The sequence below is a fragment of the Anguilla anguilla genome, chromosome 3 (genome assembly GCF_013347855.1).
Source record: "Anguilla anguilla isolate fAngAng1 chromosome 3, fAngAng1.pri, whole genome shotgun sequence".
Lineage (NCBI taxonomy): Eukaryota > Metazoa > Chordata > Actinopteri > Anguilliformes > Anguillidae > Anguilla > Anguilla anguilla.
The window spans coordinates 24,358,755-24,385,149 of record NC_049203.1 but is presented as its reverse complement, the minus strand read 5'-3'; the positions used below and the strand labels follow the sequence as shown (position 1 = coordinate 24,385,149).

At 37.5% G+C, this 26,395-nt stretch overlaps 1 protein-coding gene across 2 annotated transcripts in view; it reads left to right on the top strand.

Moving 5' to 3' along the window:
- The window catches only part of LOC118223573 (fibroblast growth factor 14-like), a 141,422-nt gene extending 116,639 nt beyond the window's left edge, over positions 1–24,783 (top strand). The window contains exons 4-5 of one of the 2 annotated variants that reach the window (XM_035410277.1): positions 18,404–18,602; positions 20,703–24,783. In XM_035410277.1, coding sequence (XP_035266168.1) covers positions 18,404–18,602; positions 20,703–20,842 — 339 coding nt within the window. In that variant the 3' untranslated portion in view covers positions 20,843–24,783. The remainder of the gene's footprint in view (positions 1–18,403; positions 18,603–20,702) is intronic. The other variant, XM_035410278.1, reaches the window with a different exon arrangement.
- Positions 24,784–26,395: the final 1,612 nt, after the last annotated feature.

The following is a 26,395-nucleotide window of genomic DNA, read 5'->3' as shown; positions in this document are numbered from 1 at the left end:
ATGTAATCCAATGCCGCACAGTTGCTGTTGTATAGCCGTAACACAGATGTACAGTTAAAGTAAGTGTAAAATCAGCTCTGGTCCTTATTGGATTCATGTTAGACTTGACTGAACACTGAGCATTTTGTTGGGCAAGCCTTGAATTAGCAGTCATTATAATGGACAATGTACAGGGTGTTAAATTTGTCATGTCAATTTAAGGTCAAAAATAAAATTAATTCGAAAATGAACATAATTGTTGTCACATGTGCACACATATATGGATATTTATGCTAATATAGCACAGTGGTTATTTTTTATTCTTCCTAGATTCAAATAGTGTCTTATTTGAATGACTTTGGGCATTATTATTGTTGTTGTTGTTGTTGTTGTTGTTGTTGTTGTTTATTATTATTATTATTATTATTATTATTATTATTACTTATTGCTTCTGCTTAATTCAGGAATGCATGTTTCAAGTTTGGTTTCGCAAAGACCAAAACTGACTGTGGTTTCCTGTGCTACAGCCTGGTGCGAACCAGCAGCCTGTCTCTTGGCGTGTGGCTCTTGATCACCTCCAACATGAAGAAGACCAGACTTGGTTCGCCAGGGTACCCTGTGGTGCCCTGTTGGCATGACTATAAGGATGAAAAATGGCAGCAATTACACACAAATGCCACGCTGATAGACCTCTTTCTGGATTACTGCCTGGGGATACGTTCATCCCACATGTTTCCCAGTCATTTCCCCATTTTCCAACATGCTTCCACAGTACCACAAATTAATGTGAAGACTGATAAGTTACAAATATTTAACAATATTCAAGCCTCAAATTTAACAAAAAAGTTTAATATAATTATGACAGTTTCTAATATATGGAGAATATGATGTCCAGAAAGCTGTCAGCAGTGAAAGATAAATATTTGTGAATATGCTCCAATATTCTTAAGGTAATTACATAGCTGTGACAATGCTGCAAATGGAGTAAAATGATTGGAAATATAAATATTTACGTGTCCTCATTTAGGAATCCAGGAGAATAATAATAATAATACATTCATGAAGATAAGCCTTTTAACTGAAAAAGGGATAGTGTCGTGTAAAAATATACTGGAAAATAACCAAGACATTATTTACTGTCCATAATACCCTCTACCAGAGAGAGCCCACTGTGGCGTATTGATATATTGTCAGTGAATGTTGATTTATTTTTTTGACATCTCATCCCACGGGACATAAAGACATCTCCGTGGGCAGCACTGTATCAGGTGTATTGATTCTCAGTAACTCAGTAACCCTCCCCTCCTCCCACTCCCCTATATCTCTCGAAGGGCCCAAGCCCTGGCGGACAAAGCGAGAGTGGTGTATTGCTACTGACATGAAGATGTAGGATAAGTATATCAGGTCAGCATGTAATAATTTAGAATGTTTATAAAGAAGTTGGTGGATAAAATGAACATTCATGAGCGGAAACCCACACCTTAGGAAAGGCTATGTATGTGACTGAGAGACAATCAAGAAACTAGTTATGCATTAAGAACAGGGCATTGATTTGTTTGTCAGAGGAGAACTGTGAAATACCAGTAGATGACCAGTATACAGTAGATGTCACAGTAGAAAGACCCATCTCAAGGAACAGTTACTTCTTAAGAGTGATAGACTACTTCACTCTGTTCACGTACTTTACATTTTCGACTGTCATGACAATTTGAAATACTGTAGTACTTTTAAGTCAAGTCTGAATCCTCATAAATTTATCTTTCATGTAGTCAGTAGTTAATGTGGATCATACATGCAATTTCAGTGCTGAGTCTAAAATGCATGTTTCGGCTGATGGCATCTTAAGATTTACTTTGTACTTTGCAATAATCTCTTTCAAACAAATACAAACTATTCATCCAAAAAATAATAATGTATTTGAAATATGTATTTTCAGGATTGCCCTCTGAGATTCAAAAATTATACCAGCAGAATATCCTCAATATACATTTTTTTTCTTTTTCTTGTTGCATGCTTTAACCTGACCCTAACCCTAACTCCATCCTAAAATTAAAATAAAATTGTTCTGTTGAAAGCGTTAAAGAGCCAGGCTTTGGATGCAAGACACGGCAAAGATATTTAGAAAATTGCAGCTTTGAAAATCACATTTTTTAAAAATCCCACACTGGATGGATCAATAAATGAAATTATTTTTAATTAGGAGTAGTTTCCCTTTAATAGATAGCTAGACCCTACTGGGGTGAATCTATCTTGGACATGTGATTCAACTGGTCAATCATTCCACACATGACAGCACATCCATCTGCTAGGACAGAGCACCAAAAGATGATTGATCATTGACATCATCATTCTTCGTGATTACTTTTTGCGGGCACAAAACAGAATGCACAAAGAGCTTTTTACTGGTCATTTCAGTCAGATAAATTGACCTCCGTAAATCCCACCCCCCATTTGACTTTCTGTCAACATAAAAACTTCAATAGGGACTTCATATTCAGTTCTGACTAGTTGTGTCCCCAGAGTAAATTAATCCTATGGACTCAATTGGAACCGAAGGCACTGTTTTAAAAAAAGAAATATTCTGTTTATCCTCCCGGGTTGTGCTTGACTCAAATCGAGATGGATCAGAGTGGGTTTGGCCGTCTCCTCAATCTTCACATGAGTCGTCAGGAATCTCCTACACGTGTAGCCGTGCTTGGCGGGACAGCACGACATTGATTCTAATCCGGGGTGATTTGTGAGTATAATAGCAGCCTAATTAAATCAAGCCGCTCGCATCATACGCCAGCTTTCCTTCTCCCCACTGGCATTTGTCAGTCTTAAGTCTGAAGGGGGGGGTGTTGTTTTTGCTTTAGAGTGGGTACAAACATCGATTTCAACTGCTTTTGATAGATTGATTATTAGATAGTAGATCTGCAATATCTTGACACGTGGGACTGCAGTATTAAGATGCAGTATTCAATATGCTGTATATCCATTTACATACGAGGATTCATCCTACAGACAGAGAATAAGAAAAAAAAACAATGACATGATAATCATGCATCATTACATTGTTGATTAAAAACAGTATTTATAAATGAGATGTTCATGTACATTATGCATGGACCTTCCCTACCCACTAACAGGGTCATTTCTGACAGGAATTTCATAAGTACAAGGATGACTTGAGTGTAACTGTTGTGAGCAGTAGTGGAATGTACAGTAGACATGAATTGATGCAAAAAGACATTTAATTAAATAGATGTAAATTACCATTGCTGAATTTTATTTATTAATATCAAAAATATTTTGACAGTTTCATTAGGGGAATGGTCTACAAATGACATCAAACATATAAAGTGTGGAGCTGGAATTTGTATACAATTGGTATACTAGATGTCGACCGATAGATCAGACTGACAGATATATCGGGCCAATATTTGCATTTCAAACCATATCAGAATTGGGTGCTAAGAGCTTCAATATGGCATTTAAAAAAAAAGGTTAAGGTTCTAAAGTTCAGTCCTATTGTACACACCCACTCCTGACATTCCCTCCCAATACTATGCTTATTCGCTCTCCCCCTAGTCCATGTGACCTGGAACATTTGCTAGTTTCTACCTCAATAGAATGCTGTTAGCTTGCACCTGAAGATCTCTACTCGCTAGCTAGGTAGCGGGCAGAACATGTAACAACAAAGCAAAAAAAAAAAAAAAAAAAAAAAAACCCCGGAAATGTTGAAGTTGCTTTAATTCCTTTACCACTTTAACACAGTTCAGTAATTAAAGGCACATGTTTACAAACTGTCAAATAAGACCTTATAATGTTCCCATTAGCTGTGCATGGGTTAATGTAACCTCAGGGTCTCAGTCGAAAATCTGTGCATCATTAGCTATAGGCTTGCACAAGCCCTGCTATTATTAGTCAGCTAAGGTTGGCTCGTGTTGAGCATGGCAGACATTTTAATATGAGTATCAATAAAGGCTGGTAAGCCAGACTTCTGACAGAGTTGGTTTATAGACGGACAGTCTGAGACTACCATACTGTTATGCATCCTTCAGTACAATCCAGATAATCACAGGTGTGATTATCACATTTTTTTATTCCATTTCATTTGATTTTTAAAAAACAAATCAAAATTATTCTTTATATCAGCCCCATTGCTTTAACTATCAGTGTAATTAAACAGAAGTTTGTCTGCCAATGCATTAATGTTTGATTTTATTATATATTTCCTCATAATGGGTAATTTAAAAATCTAAACTAGAGTGCACTTAACAATGGCTTTCATTAAAAATAAATAAAAACATTTAATAAAAGGCTTTTCTAAGTCCTGTTTCCCTTTATCTGAGAGTTATCCCATGTAGGCTAATTCAAACTAGTATTTTTTAAAATTTGTGTCTGAAATACATAAAGAACGATATGAATGTTGTTGATGTATTGATGTTCAGATTTGTTTTTGTCAGAAAGCTAGTGTCAGAGGTAGACAAAAATGTGTTTTCTGCATTTGTGAAATGTGTCCACAGATGGGACCACATCAGTACAAAACTAAAAATACAAGGTTTTTATCATAGAAATGACTTGTAAATACCCACTGTTATCAACTGGATGGCTTGAGATGTGATGGGGAAACATGATCATTTAAGTTCCTCACAGAGATCATTTAAGTTCCTCACAGAGATCTGTTTCCCCACTGTAAACCACCTTAGTCATCCATTTGGGAATGCAGGGATGCTTGACAATTATTTCCACAGCAACGTTGGGCCCCACCATCAGAGAAAACAATGACAGCGGGGCCTTCCTCGCGGTATAGCTTATGCTCAGTTCATAGGTGATTTAGAGTACACATTTTTAATTGAGAGTTATGTTTATTACATCACCCTGGTGTGGGAAACTGTGTTTGAACCATAAAAAAACTGGTATATGTTACAAACAAGGCTAGTACAAGAGCTGGCAATGAACAACTGTTACATCTCTACACTACACAGGGAGTCAGATGGACAATCTTTTAAATCTTTAAATGCACTTCTCATTTAGCATGGGCTACCAGCAATTCGTAGGTTCAAAGTATCATTAGCAAGGAATATACCATCTGTTCTTTCAATTTTAAGCAAGGGCATGGCAGCTGAGATAAACAATGTGCATTTCCTGAACGTCCCCCTGGGAGAAATTAGGGTTAAGGTTAGGTAAGTTATTTTATTCTTATCTATTACACTGGAAATAATACATACTGTGTCCTTAGTGTTATATGTATGTATGATTAGTTGATTTATGTATAAATGTTGCTTTTGTATCGTAAGCCGAGAGGTACAAGAAGATTTATGTCATATATTAATGGACAAAAAAGATTTCTACTCCATTTTCCTAGCGGAATAGAAATATGAAAAGGATCCAAGACATATTTGTAGGGTACTTACTCTCCTCTCTTCTCAGTCATTCAAACCTGTGGCACAAGTGTCAGGATCATTGTGCCTCCATTTATCTTATTGTCATCAGGTGAACTGCATAAAAGAGGTTTGGTGATGGCCCTTTTTTCTTTGTGAACACAGTTGGAGTAAACCATTGGAAACCCTACTGACAGGAATTAAGAACATGCTTTTTTCCCCACTGCTTAAACCTGTGGAACATCTGACACCATCACACAAACATTTCATAGACACTTAATCCTGTCAGAAAAAGAAAATGAAAACTGTCAGGGTCCCAAATGTACAAACACACACTTTTTCCTTCTCCCATTTTCAGTTTTTATTCTCCAAACTCTAGACTGCGATCTCAGTTTTTACCTTTTTAGACCTGTCGATCTGGATGCTGAAAGAGCAGGTCAAAGAAATGCAATGTCCCAGTCTTTTCATGTGTAAAGATTTCTGGCAATTGGCAGAGCTGAAGTATGGAAGCCACAATGTTCCCAGTGGAAAGGTGGTCTCGGGAGGGTGTAGCAAATGGTAGTGTATCAAAATTAGGTCTGCTTATTGCATCCTGTCCACCCTACAACTTGTCAGAATACCTGACATGCTCTGCTGGAAGTCTACCTCATCCATAGCCTCTCTTTTGAAGTGTTTTCTCGCTTTAATTGGCTGAATGAAACATAGGCAGTCCAAAGCCTTTCATTTCCTTTGACTTCGTTTTTGCCAATTTAGCTTTGACTTAAAAGACACTGACCGGGATCCAATAAAATGCGCCTAGCTGCAGTAAGGAGGAATGCAGTTCCATCAAGACAAAGCAATCAATTCCAGACTTATCCAACGCTGTGAAGAGGATTTTTCAAGCAGGGACTGGCACCATGCGATTGAATTTGCAGTAGAAAGCATTTCAGCCTTGTGTGCAAAATTATTGAACGCATTTTGCAATAGTATTGTTTAAATTGCTTTGCCATTGGTTTTAGAAGGCACACCTTGCATCTAAAGAGTAGCTATGTATTTGAATCAGGTCAGCTTTTAGGCTGTTGTGATTGACACTTACATAGGAGTTCCTTCACGATGAAGGAAAGTATGTGTTTAATTTAGGTGTAATTTTGTGAAATGTGAACTATTTCTTGCAAAAATGATTTACAAACTGAGACATGAACAAAGATCCAGGCAGAAACTTGCCCAAATCCTGAAAAACAGCTCCAGACCAAGCGGTGTACAGATACCTTTGGTCATATAGTATATCACTAGCATGAGTTACAAATTTTGGGATTTTGAGTCACACATGGATAGGGCTGGCAGCTAGATACAGCACAGCCAATCACATTACTGCACGTCATACCACCATCCGTGTAAGAGGAGGAGGCAGATGCTGGGCAGGCAATTAGGCAAGATGGCAGTCGGATTTAATAACTATTTACTTAATCAGCAGGATCATTAATCTGGGCACCTGAAACAGCTGTGGCTGGGCGACTTAGCGGGTATTCCGTCTGACCCTGCAGCCAGCGTCTGTGCTCTTTTCAGCTCCAGCTCAGCTGGTAAAACTCCTGGGCAGGCACTAGAGACCTCCATGTGCCACATGTCAAATCTACTGTCAGGTACTTTCCCCAGGTTTCATGACTAAACTGAAGATGTGTTTAATTAAAACCACAGCCAATGAAGAAGCCTCAAAAACACATGGAAGCGCTTGGCCATGTACTATTGTGAAAAATACAGTATGCATCAGTATATCAATTTAATTAATGACCACTGATACATGCAGACATAAAACACTATTATCCAGCTACAAGACATGTAAAAAAGTAAAAACATAGGTAATTAATACATACACAGATTATTTATTTTTCACAAACAGACAAAATTACTTAAATGTAACTGCTAACTGCGTACATTAGTGAAACCAAGCAGGATCAGGTCAGGTTGCAAGAGGAGGCTAAACTAATTGAGCAACTAAAAAATAAAACCTTTGTATCCCTTCATTAACTTGTTGGGGGAAGTGCTTTGAGAGAGAGAGGTATGGAACAAGAAGTTTTTATCACAACAAGGGAAACATTAGCCCTCTTTCACAGCACACAACTGCACCAACTTTCAAGTGCATTTACATCTTTGACATATCTCAGAATGTCAAGATGCCATGCTTACTGAAGTTCTAATTTCAAACGGCAGTACAGAAGGCTAAGCCGGGCCAGGGATTGCATTGTGAGGCGATGGAAGCTATTTACTACGATAGACAAAATGGCTGAAATTTGCCAGTTGCCTTTTCATTCCAATTTGGCAGCTTATTTTGAATACGTCCCTTTGCCCAACTGCTTGACTGTGCTGCCATCTCTGAGATTAAATGGGGACACATTTGAAACAACAATGAAAAATGGATCAGTCTAGCCATGCTGAAAATCTTTTGGATGCATATGCTACCAGATAACATTGTCCAGGGAACAAGTCATGTTTTGTTTGCATTTAAGAGATTTTATAGATGTATCCACCACAAATGGGAGTTACATTTGTCCAGAATATACAAATCATCCTTATTTTCAGTTGAACAGTTCAAGGGTAAACAGGTAAACAATAAATTGACTTTATCCCAATGCAAATGTCACTTGGTGTAGCTAGCTAGCTTTTGAGCTCCCTGGTCAATCCTGTTGCCCCAGTAATATCCCAGTTTCACTCTGCTCATCCAATTTTATTTTCTGGGCAAAATGGCTGGTGTTAAATCTGCCCCCAAGAGAGACCTTTAAGCCACACCCTGGAGTTTGTCAGAATGGAATTAAGCCTGATAGCTTTACTGGATGGGAGAAGACCGGTCTGGTATTATCTGATATAGAAGGAGATGATCCCTTAGAGCCTCAGGGTTGACGCTGAAATCAGTCACATGAGTCTGGGCACAGATTGATATAGATTTGGTACTTTGACAACCTGAGCATCACATGATGATTCATCTGGCTCAGTATGCCGGTATCCCATATCAGGAGAACCCTACTTGCACTATACTGCAAGACAGTATTGACTTTCCCTGTTACTGCACTGCATCCGGTCAGGTACTTATTTGGGTATGGTAAGAATGGAAATCAGTATGGATTGTACATACAGAGTCTATGAGCCAAAGAGGGATCAAATGCACTCCATAAGAGTTGATTTAAAACTGAAACTTCTACTGTGTGCCTTTTTTATCGTACAAGATTTAGGCAATAAATTAAGCTAATCATCTTAACTGAAACAAATGCACTGCCTTCTTTGCAGGGCGTAGATATAACCTCAGCAAACATGTTGTTGCTACCCTCATCCTTTACAAATTTACAGAAAAAGAGGACATTTATATCGGGAGCAGCAGGAAATCTGTGAACATGCAATTTCTGTGCCCTGCTGGAAAACAGTGTGTGATTTTTAACAGGACCTGCAGATTTCTCACAAATCAGAAGTGACTGTTGCAGAGAGGCACAAATGTACCTTATAATGATAATCTGGCCTTAATTTAGAGATCAGCGTGAGTGTGGGTGCCAGTGGGGAGCCTCTGTGTTTGGCAGGAGAACAAAGAGCATTGGTGTGGGGGCCACTGTCCAGGGCTCGGTTTGCACTGTAGGAGTCTCCCGATTGACCTCTTTATTGTTGGGGCTGGCAGCCCACTGTGGACCACAGAAGCAGGCATAAACTGAGCCTGGGGTCTCTCTCTCCTTTTCCAACTGCACTTCTGCTACACAGAAAAAATGCTAAGTCTGAAAGAAACTCCGGCAGTGTACATTTTCCATCGACAGTGCGCCTTTCATCGAGTGTGGACTCCTGCAAACTCTGTCAGAGTTCAGCTGTGAGAGTGAGAACCAGACCGTGCCTCACGGCCAGGAGGGGGTGTTTTCGATCGATTGAAGCCCAGCTTTATCTTTCGTCAGGCGGCTCACCGAAATTGGAGCTATAAGCTTTCAAAGGAGCCCAGATTTGTAGCTCTTGATAAAGCCAAAGCGGAGAAAATTAAACTCGGGACCTGCCGTGTCGACACCGAGCTCAAAAATGATGCTTGAGTGCATGTCAAGCAAACCACGAGCCTTTCAGAAAAGTCAGTTTTATCTATTTTCCAGCCAGGATAGGTCAAATAGGAACATGGAAAATATAGTGTTGTCAAAATGTCAGAAAGGTTAGCATGGATTTTGGTAAACATCATTCCTATCATTATTATTTCCAAATATCTGAATTGTAAATAATGTCATTGAATGCAATTAATTTAACCAGCAGCTAATCAAAATAGTAAAATCAACACTGATATTACATTTTAGACAGATTAAAAAGTATATTTTTATCCGATGTTTGGTCAAATACTGTTACAGATGTATTAATACAAAATATTCTCATGTGTAGAAGTATTAAATTTCTTGAATTGAAATTAAAAGCATATATCACAAACACAAATCAAGAATACTTTAATTGATTAATATGCATTTAATAAGGAAGACAACATGTTGAATCATTAAAATGCAGTTTCGTGATCACTTGATTGTTCTCTCCATTTGCCAAACAGAAATGTGATTGATTTGGAAAATAACTGCAGTCTGGTCTATGCAGGTCATCTATCTACAGAGGATATTTTGTGATAGCCTATAATTGCCACTTCAGGTGTTGTGGCCTTGAACTAATGTAACCATGCATGAGACAAGGGCTTTAATGTCTCTGAAAAATCTCAAAATGATCCCTTTATAAACCTCTAGAAAATGTGTGTTTGTTTCTAAAAATACAAATACTTTCCATCTGCAAGCAATGCCTTTATTTCACTATGGTTTCTCACAGATTCTTTCCTTACACTGCATTTATTAGTCATGTTTTATGATGTGAAATTCAGAATTTCATTATTTTTTACCACAAAGGTAACTGCTAATTTAGCCATTTTCCATTATTAGCCTTTTCTTTTTCTTTTTGTTTAAGAAAGAACAGGTCTTCTGTTTTTAGTCATTGGGGACCCAAATTTTCAAGGGTTCCATGTAAGGGTTAAGCAGAATAAGCAACACCAAAATCACAAACATTATCAATAAGCCTTGTTGTATGTATTTTCAGTAACAAGAGTTGATCAGCATTTGATCATAAAATGAACAACGATCGATGCTAATTACATGATCTGCAGCTCCAGAAGATGCTGGGACATGCAGGTAGTCTGCAGCTGCTTTGGCAGGTGTGGGATATTTGTTACAATGGGTGTTCCAGAATTGCAGAGGATCTGCTGTAGGGCACATACATAGATCATCAAGAATCTCCTAGATCTCTTTTCGGATGGCATTCCCTCCTGGCTGCTTGGAGGAGCGCAGCATGATACAATCTAATCCATTCTTCTTTGGAGGTGATTCACTCTGTTTTTCATTCTCATGTGTGAACTGGGCAGCAAGATTATGAAGGCCAGTAGTGAATGTAGCTTATCAGTGGTAGTACGCCAAGCTAGTTGGAAGCATGGGTCTAAAACTGAGGTCATTTGGTATAATTGGTTTTCTTCATAAGTAGTTAGCCCCTTGTCTTCAGATTGTTGATGAGTTTACCATAGTACTTGGAGAAGGGATTGAAGATGGTAGGACAGTTCCCAATACATAGAATGATGTAGCTCAATGGAACAATTTTTATATCTAAGATTACATATAGTCTCAAGTCTATTATGATTCATCTTATTATTCACATATTCAAATCTCTGGATGTTGCCCTGACTGAACATTGGTGAAAGGTCACTGGCTGGTTCTTGTTGATGGTCTTCTCTCTTTTAAAGGCTTTTTAGCTTTAATTAGGGATGACTAATGCTGGCCCTGGGGAGCCACAGGTCTCTGGTTCTGTTTTAACCTTTAAAATCTACAACCAGTTCAGATCCAAGAAACTAGGTGAAGTGTAATTACTGTGTAACCATTGATTTAAATGATCAAATAAATGCTGAGTAACAAAGAAAGCCCACAGACCCTGTGGCTCTCCAGAACCAGGGTTAGGGAATCTTATAGTTCTAACTGAAATAATTTCTGGCCATGTCTCACTCAAGCTCTTCCATCATTAGCACTGGTTGAAGAAACATGGTTGCCCACTGTGAAATGGCTCCTGTGATAGACTGGAGGAGGGCAAAGAGGGACTAAATTAGCCACCATTTTGTTCCATCATGTGCTGACCGATTCAGCTTGAGTAGGAAACCTCTCCCTGAGCTGTTCAACTCTGATATCAGGACAGTTAAAGGTGGTGTGGTGATTTTCCTATTTTTCCCAGTATTTCCAAGAAAGATATGCGGTCTCGTATACTATTCTTATAAATGATACACAAAATAATTAAAAAATTTACTTCCCGCCCCCCTCCACCCACTTGGCCAATGGCTTAGCTTGTCTTTTTTAATGGGTTAATGGGCGTCAGACAGATAAATTAAAACGTTCATTTTGCTTGGTGGTGACAGATTGCACTGAATTTCAATTTACACCTGTCCCGTGTGTCTCTCACTTACATGAATTTATGTCTGTCATAGGTAGGGTTTCTGTTCTAAAGCATGTGTGCACTCATGCCTACCAACCCCCCCCCCCCCCCCCCCATGCTACAATGCTCCTCCCCACCCTACATGTGAAGTGTGGTGAAGCTGAGAGCTGATCTGCTCAGCATAGACGAGGGAGACGGGCTCATTATCTCTCTCCAAAACGTGGTGCAGCTCTCAGTCAACAGCCAAGGTCAGCCATGGCTGCACGCTCACGAGAGGAGCCGAGCTGAATGGAGAGGTAGCGCTGCTGAAGTGCGGTGGAGAGGGGGAGAGAACCGACACAGTGACCGCAGGCTCTCTGACTGCTGTCCCTCTGCTCTCTGTCTCATTCTCTCCATCTCTATTCAAATCTCAACTGAAGTACCGGACGCTCAGCTACGAGTAGAAACACACGGAAAACCCTTAAAACACAAGTATTCATCCATGCTATTATGGCCCATCTGATTAAAAAAATTAATAATATAAAATAAAAATGTTAAAAGCTATCATTGTGGTTGGGATGCGACAGTTTTATAAATTCGGCTACATTTACTGAAAATTTTAAATGTCCATGTAAATTGTACAGTATTATGTCATGTGTTTATTTTAGACACTACCAATCTATGATGCATATGAACATGTATACTATTTCTTCACAATATTTGTTGATGATTTATTACACTGTAGGGCACATTTGCTTTAAGGGAAATACAGCCTTATCTGTGTTATGCATATAATACACAGACTATGATAGAAAAATTAGAAAAACTATAGAGATGCAATATGTCATTGTGGGCGTGTAAGTGAAACAAAAAAATGCATACAAATCCATTCCAGGGCCCTCTATATGCTTGGCAACCCAGGAAGAGGTGTAATAGGAGGTTAAAAGATGCAGACTGGAACATGATATGACAAGAAGAACATCAGCAAGTGACAGATAGCAGCAGAGGAGAGACGGTTCTACCTTCATGAAGTCTGCAAAGCAAGCGTAAATGTAAAGGGGGGAAAATAACCACTAAACAGAGACACATCACTGTCTGACTTACGAGACAGGGTGAATTCAATGTAGTAACAGCTTTCTGTCTTGCAGCTACCTGTTGAACAAGTTGCAGTTTGTTGTCCCTGCATTTGTTATAAAATATAAAAATAAATGTGCTGGTAATAAACATAAAGATATCAATAGGCTTGTCATTGTAGTGTTCAGTTTGACTGGTGGCATACGGTGAATGAGCTTGTGTAGGTATCTCCACACCATCAATAATGGTATTTTGTAATTACAATTTAAAAATAAAATATAAGTAAAAAATAAATAAAAATATTTTCTGTGCTTCAATGTTGATGTTACTAACTGAATATAAGCACATTATATTTTCGTAGTACTCGGTACCATTAGATGTAGTTAGTCCTCCTCAAGGATTATAGGCTATTAAAAAAAATAAGGCTATTAATAAAAAATAAAATCATGTTTTATTTGAATCACAAAATTGTGCCCATTTTCTAGAAAGTATTTAAGATTGCGGACACATGCACTCTTCCTCCTTTGCACTTTCACTCTGAGAATATTCATGGTTTTGGAATTGAAACAATCTGTGACAAAATGTGTCTTAATTGACATGTTGACGTGTTTGTTCAAGTTTGATCTATAAAGTAATGAACATATCTGAAATCCTGTGCTATGCATTGTGCACATTCTCATTAAACATTCTCATCTTTTTTAAATTATTCAGTTATTTAAAAATTAAATAACAGTTAAACATCACTGTATATATAGTATACTCACCACATTCAGCAGTAGGCATATATTGTAATCGTGTCTTTGAAGGGCTTGTGGGTTGAGTTTTTGCATGCAAAGTGTGCATCATTTGCATTTGTATTATACGATGTAATTAGTTTTAATAACTGGCTTTGTGTCAGATTGTCCATCACGGAAATTACCCAGAGCTATTGGAATGCCTAGGCAAGCTGAGTGTCCTGCACAAAATCCAACTAATTACTGGAACCAGCCAACCAGTGATTTGTCTCACCTGACTATGTAGTCCTGTAATTAATTACCTAATAGAAACCTGTGCATGTGAGTGGTCTGGAGCAGGAGTGGAGTGAGGGTGAAGCCAGACGTCCTCTGACTAGAAGCCTATTTGTAATCTTTATTCGTTTTCAATGAGAGTCAATTCTTCCCATCAACAAGGCATGTTGGGATAGCTGGCGACGCGAGGCAAGCTGGCAAAACGACCGGAAGGACGGGGAACACGGCGTGATAACCAAATTAAAGATCCGATGTGTAAATTGTCCCCCATTTAAAATCTTATTATGGCGACAAGCGACCAATTGTGGGAGGCGAGAGCAATGCCAGATGATCTAGCCGGAGGATGTATGGCCTCACCCTGAGGAGTGGAGCGGATGTAATTTGACTGGAGTGCAGAACGAGGTTTCAAAGGATGGATCATCGGTCTTTTCCCTTGCTTCAATGTTGCTCCAATATCGCTCACTCGCAAGGATTGAGAGTGAGCAGATAGAAACCTGGCCCAGTGGGCCTATGCTGCTTCCCCATTTCCCCAACCCCCCATAGCAATAATTAGTTACATTGGCTAAGCAGTGTGTTACATATTTCTGTGAAGAGACCTAGAAATAGGTGCACCATAAAAGTATATTCAAAAGAAGGGAATGTAGAGAGAGAATGTAGCTAATAATTCCACATATATGCAGCCTCAAATCTCATCAAAACTTGTATTCCTCAAAGTAAAAAACTCTCTAGTAAATCTTGTTAACATTGGAATTGTAGCCTAATAGTTTTATTGATTAGCTATGGCAAAGCTATATATTGTAACAAATGCACTTGTTTTCCATCATGGGTTTATGGGTGTTTCCCATTTTTTTTTCCATTTTTCAGTAAAAATGAAGAAGTAGCCTACACCCATTAAGTAACAAATTCAGTAGAATGGCTCATTTCTGTTAAAAAAACATGCAATGTCCATATAGAGGAGAGTCACAATAAATGAAACAGTTTTTGGATTTAGCCAGGCATTCTGAAATTCCATTTGAAACAGTTTTGACACGTCAGTAGTCATTAGCTGTTTCAAAACTTAATTGAGGCCGATACAATTAAATTCAAAGTACACACAGTGCAATGTTACATAGTCTGTATAATTGTAACAGAGGTCTGGAATAATGGTAACAGTAAATGAAAACACCTTTTGATGTGTGTATGCAGGTATTTTTCTGCACATACTAATGTTAATTAAGTCAACACATTTCCAATGGTATTGTGAGACCAGCCACATCCTCAGTTTGTGAAGCATGGGGCTTTATTCATGAAAAGTGTGTTATGGTAACTTCAAAATCAATTAGGAAAGCTGCTTTTGTTTGTTTCTTAACACAGGTCAGCTTTTACCAAACAAATAGCCCACAATACAGACCAATCTGGTGTGCTTATTAGATTACCTGTTACCAGGTGGCTGTTTCTTTCCCATTAACCACTTTGAGCAATCCAAACTTTTCAAGGATCGATAACTTTTTTAAATTATGTATTATTTGATTTATTGTAAACAAAAATAAAGCCAAAAATTACTTCCGGAACATGTTTTTACTTTGCTTTTTATTGCATTGCTCCATTCCTTTGGCAGATGGTAAAGGGCTGAACTGCACATGTACAAACATTTAATGGCTATGGTAACCACATTGTATGTTAAGTTATTGACCACGATACATTTATCAAGTGTCACATTTATGGTGACTCATTCCTATATTCCAGGCTGCTTGTGTTTCCTTTTTTGTTTGAATCACATAAATTTAACAAACAAGCATTGCATTAATAAAAGCTATTTGTGCTTACGAGCCTATAATGAAATCATGTTCCTCAAAAGTGCTACTGTTATGCAATTACTTTTTTTTGCCTGGTTTAATTTTCAAATCACGTGTGGACTAATAGTGAGTTTTGACTTGTGTTTATTAATGTCAGAATTGTACAAATTGTTTTTTTTTATTGCTCTTCAATAGCTTATAGAGAATATGTCCGTGATTAGTCATGCCTGGGATAATGATGCTTTAAACAAATGGATCAAATTTCAGGCTTTTTCTCTGTGACCGGTGAGTGATTTTGGAGTTAAGAACAGGACATGGAGTTGGGGAGAGGAGTGGAAGCATGAGCAAGGAGCAACATTTCTTATCTCTCCGCTCATGTGCTCTGAAATTCAGACTGCCATGAAGAACCATTTTGTCTTAATCAGTCTGGAACAGTTTGGCTCTTTTTTTGAAGAACTGACCCCCATTCATTCTGGTGATGTAAATGGAGAATGTGACCTCCAAAACTTACACTATGTCCAAGAGGCATTGATCTGTATGTATTAGTGCAGCATTCATGAAATGTATTACACTGTTGCAGTTATTTTCAACACATTAGTATATGTAATTATTATAATGGAACACAAATTCTTTAATTAAGCAAGATTATAAACTTTATTGAGAAGCATCGATACAATGCAGCTCCATTACAGTGTTCCATAACAGCATACTTTCCTACTACAATCTTGCTTTGGCAATGAAACTCCTTGTAAGGCTATTGAGGTAGGGGTGGATGGTTTCCTTTTTGTAAAATAAAATGTATGGGCACAAAATATGCCCTACAGCAGGATATTAGAATGATGATCAAATGATTACCCTTGAACCACTATCTAATTGTGCTGTTTTTCATCATAAAATGCTAGCTATAAATGCCAGTCATAGGAGAACATAAGGAAATAATTTTATCTGTGCCACAGAAAAGAGGGACGCAAAGCAATTTCATTTATGAACCTCTCATTTATGTATTTATTTATTTATTTATTTATTGGGATGAGAAAAGATGTGGTTAAAAAAACAACAACAGATTTACATTTGGATGTATTAATGAACTTCATCAGATTAAAATATTTCATTAATCAGAAATTGACATAAGGAAAGAGAGAGAGAGAAAAAAAATTGAATATCAGTCTGGAAATATGTTGATATCAGCTGCATGTTGCATATACAGTGGTATAGCAGTGGCTCCACCCTTCTGTCCTTTGGACCTCAGAGGTTTATCAAGGATGGCCTCCAGTATCATGGCACCAACCAACAAATGAACATTAACATTTATAATAATTTAGGTGCTACTACCAAGACCTTTATTTTGAGTAAAGACCACTTATTGGAATAAAGAAACTAAACTAAATTGCTAAAGAGAAATATAAAAATCGATAAAGATATAATTATGTTCTGAAACAATGCTTATATTATACTCTCAAGTTTTTGATGAGGTCATTATACTCTGTCCAGTTTCTGGCTGAAGGCTGGGTTGATGGTCCAAATGCTCTCCCAATTCTCTCTGCATTCTTCTCCAACAACCCTTTGAGTAAAATCATATTTACACCTACTATTCGGTGGGACTACTGCTACTATTGAGTTCTTTCTTAGCCTACCAGGCCCTTTTCACTTACTGAGCTCACCAGTATTCTCTTTCTTCTTAACAATTTTCCAAACAGTTGATTTTGGTAAGCCTAAGGTTTGGCCTATGACTGTTTTTTTTTTTGGACTCTTAATGGCTTCTTTGACTTTCATTGGCACATGCTGATAGCCACTAATGACAGACCCCAAAGGCAACCAAAAGCCTAGAACTAAGGCTAGATGCCGCTTTTACTTGCACTAAAGCAGCAATTGAACACACCTGACTAATCAGAAACACTTGTGAAGCCATTTGTCTCAAATGCAATGTATTAAAATTTCCTTAAAAGCTGAGAACCTGCGTTTTAACCACATGGTCATTTTTTGATTGCAAAGTAAAATTGTGGAGTACAGAACCAAATCAAAAAAAAATATGAGAGAGAGATCTTTACTCTAGTATTTTTGAATGCATGTTTTGGCTAAGACATAGAATTGCATCTGTTGTGTGTAACCACATTTTCTAGGCAGTGTAACTGTCTCTTTCCCCTCTTGAAAAATCATCCTAAACTTGGACATTCAAAAGAATGTGCTTAACAGAGGATTAGACTGTCATGGGTTATTATATGTTAGCAAGTAGCCTCATCTGCCATGAGCTTTGTGTCAACTATTTCATTTTTCTTTGTGGGAATTAGGCTATGAGAAGTCATGTTGTATACAGGATGCAGCTCATGTGAGAGTAATCTTTCAGTGTTTTTTTTTTTTCTTCAAACTTCACACTATATGTAACCTAAGCTGTTATGCTGACATATTTGAGTCAAGATTAGGGTCAGGGCAATATTGCTGTGAGTAAACATTGCATTTTATCCAATAAGGCCATCATATCCTATCATGGTCAATGACAGGACATAGTCAAGCTGGACAGTTTCACCGCAATCCATATCCACCACCTGCAGTTGTGCATCATTAACCAAAATGGGATGATTTAAATGACTTCTTTATTTGATAAAAATTATTACATTGAGAAGGTGTAGATTAGAGTCTCTTGGTATACCAACTATTTTCAGACAATTAATGTGCTCAGTGTGTTTGGCTTAGACTACATTTGATGAATTTTGAGGTTAATTATTTTCTGATTTCACAAGGATGCAGTGATTAGACTGGCATGGAACTTGACCTTTCACATCTTTTTTTTGTCTTGCAGGAACTCTTTACGGCAGAATGCAAATTTAAAGAGTCGGTATTTGAAAACTACTATGTGATCTACTCGTCCATGTTGTACAGACAGCAGGAGTCAGGTAGAGCTTGGTTCCTAGGTCTTAATAAGGAGGGTCAACCCATGAAGGGAAATCGAGTGAAGAAAACAAAACCAGCTGCTCACTTCCTGCCCAAGCCATTAGAAGGTAAAGTACTTCCTGGTGGATAATTGGTGGATAATTTTAAACTTCTGTGACCCCTGTGGGAATGACCATCAACATTGTTACACTACACCTCATACGTTCTACTCTACTGTACAGCATGGAGGAGCCCCGCTCTGTTTTCTAGCAGTAAGGTGACATCAAACCTGGCTTATCATTTTAAATTATTCTTGTTTACTATAAGGTTAGGGCATTTGCTCAATCTGAATATTGGTTCTATGGAACTATGGGTCAAAGAGGCCCTATTGAACAGTTTTTAAGTTCAAACTTTTCCAGAAAAGGCCAACTGAATAAAATGAATAGCAAGTTGATGTGTGATTGCCTCTGGATTCACAGTCATATTACATGAAAGCCTCACCACCTAACTGCATTTAATGAAAAAAATAGTATTATTAATTTAGGCCTGTCATGAAAAAATAAGTGATCAAATCTGCCATCAAATAAAATTACTCGCTCAACATTTGGGTTTAATGAGCACACTCGTCTTTGCCATCTTTGTGCAAATGAAGCATGTGCATACACTCTCATGCACACGCTCAATCAACTCATGTTATTTTGAGGAAGCACATGAAGTCCACTTCTGCGTGAGAGCCAAAGATATCTGTTATGACTGCCGAGATTTCACAGGTCACCTTTACATGCGCTGTCCATGGGCAGACGGGTAAGAATGCGAACAGCTTATTTATGACCGCGCCATGAAATATAACCTGTCATGCTGCAAATTATGGTTATCTTCTCCTTGACATGTCATTTGTAATGATATGTGGAACCACAATTTATCGGTTTTGTTGTGCAGGAGAGAGAAGACGCATGTTTCTATTTGGCCGTGAAATGTTGATGGCCTATAGAACATGCACAGACATTGGTATGCCTGGTTTGTGTTCATTATATTAAATTATTATATACCTATATTACAAAATGAACTGTTAATCACCTGTTAACTTTCCTATCCTAACCTAAACATGACTGCTTTTGCTGATTTACTATAACCAAGAAGAATTTTGAAATATTTCTCACAATTAGAATTACATTTGCCTTTATATGGCCTTAATAAAATAACCATAAATCCAGCTTGAGCATGAAATTATTACTATAGGGATTCATTATTTTAACACTGCCAATGAAGGGTTTTATTGAAGCATGCTCAGTCCTACGGCATATGCTTTTTTCATCTGGTTTTTAATTTGGTACATTACTCAATTTTACACATCATAACACATAAAGAGCTTATATCACACATTATAAGTGAATGATTACATGCTCATATATAATATCTTATAACACAATAATATAGAATGTGACCCATATCATGAAGTACCACAAAAACAGCTATTATTGGAGAATATCAGTTACAGTTTTATTCTCTCCATATTTTACTGTCAGAACAGTGAGTCTGACAGTCACACCAAACAAGCCCAGGCACCCAGAAGGAAGAACAGTTAATTATCTACCTTTTTGTGCTATGTAGCGATTATCACCTGCCAAGTTCTGAAATGGCTACTGATAACTCAAGCATATCTTCTTGGCAGAAGTCATTGTAGTTCAGTACTTTCTGTAGCATAGCCCTAAATTGTTTTCATAGTATAGTCCTTCAATTCCTTAACCCTCCAGTCAGCAGTATCATACAATAACTTTTTGTAATTTCAGTTTAAACACATCTGGGTGATGTTTTCCAGCTTGTCATTACCATGTGGCGCTTGTTATATAAATGATGGAAGCCATTAGGTTTTGGCTTCCAAAAACCAATCCAGTTTCTCTGTGAGGGATACCTTTACAGAAATGGAATATATTTAAATATTTTTACATAACCTACTGGATATTATCAACACATTGTAGCACTTCACAATATATGCACAGATATATAATTAATTCTTCTTTCCAATGTTGCAAATCATAAAAAAAATACACTGCTGTGAAATATATTTGTCACTATATGTTTTAAAAAGTCAATATATTTAGAACATATTGCCATATATTCCATATCCAGAATTGAAGGGCAAACGTTAGAAGTTCTCGGTTTTTTAGTGAAGAAAAATGGTTCTCCTGGGCTCACCTGGTAACCTTGTCTTTTACTGTCTCCCGCAGTTGCCATGTACAGAGAGCCGTCATTGCATGATATTGGGGAAACTGCCCCGAAGGCCGGGATACCTCCCAGCAAAAGCACAAGCGAGCCTGTGGTGATGAATGGCGGAAAACCGGTCAGCAAGCCCACCAAGCCCACATAGCCAGGCCTGCGGACCCAGCGCTGACTAGCATAGAGGGAGTTTACTCTCAGCTCAGACTCAGACTCTCTCTCTGTCTCTCTCTGTCTGTGGATATCAGGTTTCAGGCAAAAGCTCTCCCTCCTCAACCTTCTTTTCAAAGCCGTCTCGTCGTCAGTGGAACGTTGCAGAAGCGTGCGTGAGAAACCCGCGAAGGAAGAAGGGGGGAGACAAATGGATAACCAGCTAGACTCTGACCATGGAATGCTGTACCAGATATGGAATGCCTTTTTAAATATTTTGTTCTGTAACTGTGACAATCCATGAGAATGATGTAATTTCACAGACACACGTGATACCTTGCCTGCTGATGGTTACCCATAATTCCCTCTTCAGCTCCCCCTACCCACCCCCTGTGCAGCGGAGTCTGTGTAATTCAGATCTATTTTCTATAATGCAGTACGCCAACTGATGTTCTGGGCTGATGCTGTACATATATACACTACAAATTATGGATTGTCATCCTGTATTTTTTACAAGTATTATCTGTCCTTTTGTTCTCTTTCTATCTCTGTTCACTCTCTCTATCAGATACTTTAGGAATCTTTGCAGGGGCTATGTATGATTTTGTAACCCACATGTCCCCACACACTCACACACACACCGATACTGATACACTATAAGGGTGAAGTGAACTGATTGCAGGGAAGCATTCAGGAAGACTTGGGGTAAACTACATGCATACCACCCCATAAGGTGAAACTCAGCCAAAGCCTGAGGCTCAGTAAATTCTTACTTCCTGATAAAAATTGAGCTCTAAGCCGGAACAGTGCTCCTGATGAGCTTTCCGCTAAGGAAGTGCCGATGAAGCCCGCAGAGTGAAGATAACTTGCTCTGGCAAGCACAGAGCTCTGTATATGGAGTGTATACATATCACAGTTTGGTTCCCCCAGTAGTGACGGTTGTCTCTCCCGGTAAATAGGAACCTTAGTTCTATTTTTGTTGTCTGTGGTTTGTATCTTAGAGCGTGGGCTCTAGGTGTATGTTTGGGCCTTGTAGGCCTTGTGTCTGAAGCCCAGTCCTCACAAGCTGACCCCTCTGAACGGTGGGCCGTGCGCATGAACCAGACGCACTGGTGGCAGCCATTTAACGCAAAAGCGTCTATTCTAGTCAACAAACAAAAAACCTAAATGGCCGAATCATTAAGTAGACGCCATATTACTGCTGGCTGCATTCCCCCATTCTGTTCAGCAAAAAGCATGGGCAAGGTTAGTGTCGTGTTCTTTTCTTGCAGCTGTGATGCAAGAGGAAGCTTATATTCTTATGTTTTCACTGTATAAAATAATAATTATATTAAAAAAGGTTTTTAACGACTAGAGGTAATAAAATGATTTTTTTTTTGTTTTTCCTAGCTCAGCATGCAGAGTCCAAAACAGCTCACATTGGCCTTTCACGTGCCTGTGCAGACCTGTAACCCAACGCGCAAAAATATGTACCCAGTCACGGCTGGGTTAAAGGTGCCTCATCATTCGTCCATATCCGGTAGAAACTAAGTAGCATATTTAAGGGACAAACGAACTTGAGATATATTTTTCTTTCTCTCCACTCTGCTTACAGAGATTGGTCTTTAAATTACCAAAGTGTTTATGTCCTTGACTTTAAACCTAGTAATGATAGTAATAATGATGACGGTGACAAACAAAGGCTATTAAATGCATCTTACTTTGTTTGTTTGATTTCACTGTGATGATCGTTCCTTTTTTTTGCATTCCAACATTTTTAAAAAAGTCATCAGGTGGAGTTTTCGCTCATATCTGAGGGATATAATCAATGCTATTGAGACTTCTCACTTCACTTCACTGAAATCACTTCAATAAATTGTTAAGTGCATCAAATAGATTTCTGTAGCTACTCATGTGCATGCATTTGTTTAAAGGACCAAAATATGCACATGTTTGAAAAGAATATTCTTCTGTGATATTCTTCTGTTATGGTAGCATAAGCTGATGTTTGGTTCTGAATTAGATTGGCATGTTACTATAAAACAATTAGTTCATACCACCTTCTGATTTCAGTTCATTTTCAGTTCTGAATCATCATCTGAAGTCTTGTTTTTCACAATTTATCAATGATTTTCTGAATCAATCAACAGATTTAGTATAGAATTGACATGCTTTAACAAGTTTCATGATAGTTTTATTACATAGGCATTAGAATGACATGATTTTGACTGACGTTATGCTGCTGAATCGCAAGTATGTTATGAAATTAATTTGAATGTTTATACTTTCCTAAACATATTGAATTATAAGCTAATTTCCTTTAGGAGACCTTGAAGCACATTATAGTTAAATATTTGTCTGTAAAAAAAAAAAAAAAGCTATGTTACGGCTATTATACAGTACAATGATATACGCAAAAGACGTTTTAAATCTGTTTTGTCCTGATGACACAAATAATCATTTTCAAAAGTGAACTCTACATGCTGGGCTATACTTGCCCTGACCAGTTGACTGGTTAAACGAAGGATGAATTTATTTTTGTATATGACTGGTGTGTAAATGTACATCTGTTTTCTGTCAATTTATTATTATTATTATTATTATTATTATTATTAAGTTTGTCGGTCATGATGTTTGCACCAATGAACAGTTGTCTTCGAACAATTTTGGTATTTTTTTTTTTAGCAATGAGACACAGCATTGGAAGAGGGGTCTGTGTTTTGTTTTAAGTTCAACTACATGATTTCTCTTTTGTCTCACCTGTTGCATGGGAAGAGGATGGCTTAAAAGAACTGCATGTGGTAGGCTATGTGTATCAAGAACTGTCAGTATGTACTGCTAACTTTACATACATATATGCAAAGAGTTTGTCTGCACTGTACAGTTTGTGTTTCTTTGTTGTATACAGAGGTACAACTTGTTGAATAAAATATTTATATAAAGGCGTACTGTAATGTCAGTAACAAACTTAATGCAATACATTGTGCAGTATATTATTGCACCAGTCATTTGAGAGGTTAAGTGAACAGAGAGGTTGCCTAGTACTAAAAAAGCATGAAAAGGCCAAAGCAAAAAAGTTTGATCTTATTTCAATTTTTTCTTTCTTTTCATCAGACTTCTTTTCAGCGATAGGGAAATAGATAATCCACATTATGACAATGTGTGCATAAATATGTTTTGCATGTTTATGCATTTTTGATTGAAAATAAGTCTGATTCGATTTTTTCTCCGAATTCTTGGACATTTAAAATGGTCAACTGCAGTTCGATCAGATCAAGTTAACAAGAATAACAAGCTGGTTTATTGTAAATGCTGCTGGTCAGAATGTTTTCACAGCGGGTTCAAACTATGGATGATGCAAGTGGTTTTTTCACAATATAGAATATTGATAATATTATGCCCTCCAGATTTGTTTTATTTTATTTTTTATTTCAAATTTTATAATTGACTACTGTGTAAGATAGTGGTGGCACCATTTACCTGCACTTGTGTTATTTATTATTATTATTATTATTATTATTATTATTATTAATAAAGACATGATACAGAGCTAACATATTACAACTTGTGATCGCCGTGTAAAATGTTGATCAGTTTCCATACAGCAACTTTGGATAGAAATGATGGCTGACCAAAATGTTGAAATAAATATACACCACATCAGAAATACAAAACTTTTTTTCTTCCATTGTTTCAATTCTGTTCATGTACCTGCATATTTATATGTGAAGCTTTCCAGAATATGTAATCATTCCTGTGTAAATGATTTTATTACATATAGTTGTATTGGAAACATATAAAGGGTTACAAGGTACTGTGTCTACAAAGAAAAAAATGCTTTTGCTTCCACAGTTGTTTTAATTGCATACAACAATATAGTTTTAATAAAGATAATTTGTAATCAGTGAATTGAATGCTGTTATACAGGTGATATGCAGAAATCTGAATGAAGAATTATATCCATGTTTGAGTGCTTCTCTTTTCTCATATCTTGTGTTTTTTGTGGGTGAGTGGGTAATTAAAAGGCATCATCCTGCTAAGGCACAGTTCCAGGATGGGCACTATGTTCTAGTATTGAATCCGGACTGTGCCAGCACAGACTGCATCTTGCAGCTCAAATGTCGGCTGGGATGATGGCAGCACAGGCTGTGGTGTGAAACAGTGGCATGGCATCATGTGCTTCAGAGGAGAGGACGTGCTTGTCTGGGCTGGCCAGAACTGAGCATGGAGGATGTAGCAATGAGCGCTGCTGGTGTATAGGATTGGGCATGCCAAATTGGCAGTAAAAGGGGAAAATATAAAGGCATGCACTATGTTGTGCTTGCATAACCCACTGGGAAAGAACTTGGCTGAATGTGCAGAACAAAACATTTGTTAAATCAGCCAGTGGCTCATTTTAAGCCTTTCCAGGGTCATAATTTCAAATATTTCATCACATATCTTTTGGTTTTTCCATGCTGAAAGCAAATTTTAAAATGACATAATCGACTCAAGCTGTGAATTAAATTGTGCGAAAAATTATTGTGGCAGTTGACCATTTTTCAGCAAAACGCATATGCTGTCCTTTGACACAAACTTAAGTGTGCTTTGGCTCTAGCATATCTCCCAACGCACAGGCAAGAATTCACAGGCATTCCAACAAATATAAATTGGATTGAAAAAACTGAATCTGAAAATGTACTGAATTTAAATTTTAACTTAAAAAAGGGGCCCAATTCAATTTCAAACCATTACATTCAATTTCAAATGATTAAGTGCAAATTAAAGTTATGCAACTGAAATTCTGTTTTATAAATACAATGAACACAATACGTTTAATACAATGATCTAGTTTATGTATTACTAATTCAGATTATTGCAATATAAACTCAACTAATGAATTCAAATTCTATTTATGCTGCCACTAATTTTTACCCATAGACAAACAAAAATGCTTTTACATAACAATGTGTTGCATACCCCTGAAAAGAACATGGCCTTTAGCCTTGCCTAACTAGACTATATACAACAACATTTTTGTTTTAGTTAAAAAAAAAAACTAAAAAAAACATTAAATATTAACATGCAATGTAGTGATCAAAAATGTGTATTAAGATGATTCCCTGAAGCACCCTCTAATATTCTAATACAATAATATTGTCCACTTTGGTAATGAATGATATTTCTAACAGAAATGAGGCCAGGAGATGTCTCGTATTCTCCACTATTCCACATGCTTGATGCAGTCCAGATGGCCTGGCTATTTATTTATTTATTTATTTATTCACTCAGCACTTAATTGATTAATTGCCTGCAGGTCTCCGTGATTGAAAACAAGCAGTTGCTCTCTAAAACTTGGTCTTTGTGGTTGTCTACTAGTACACTGACAGGAGCGCTGAGACACATTTATGTTTTTAAACAAAGGTGCAAATATCTAGTTAGCATTATAAGTGGCAATTGCTAACTGAATAATTAATAAAAGAGATCTATCTAGCTCTCTTGCAAGCTAGCTAGCGATCTATCAGGTTGGCAAACAAGAGATTACATTACACTTATTTAGCAGGCACCTTACAAAGACAGATCGCTAGCAAGCATG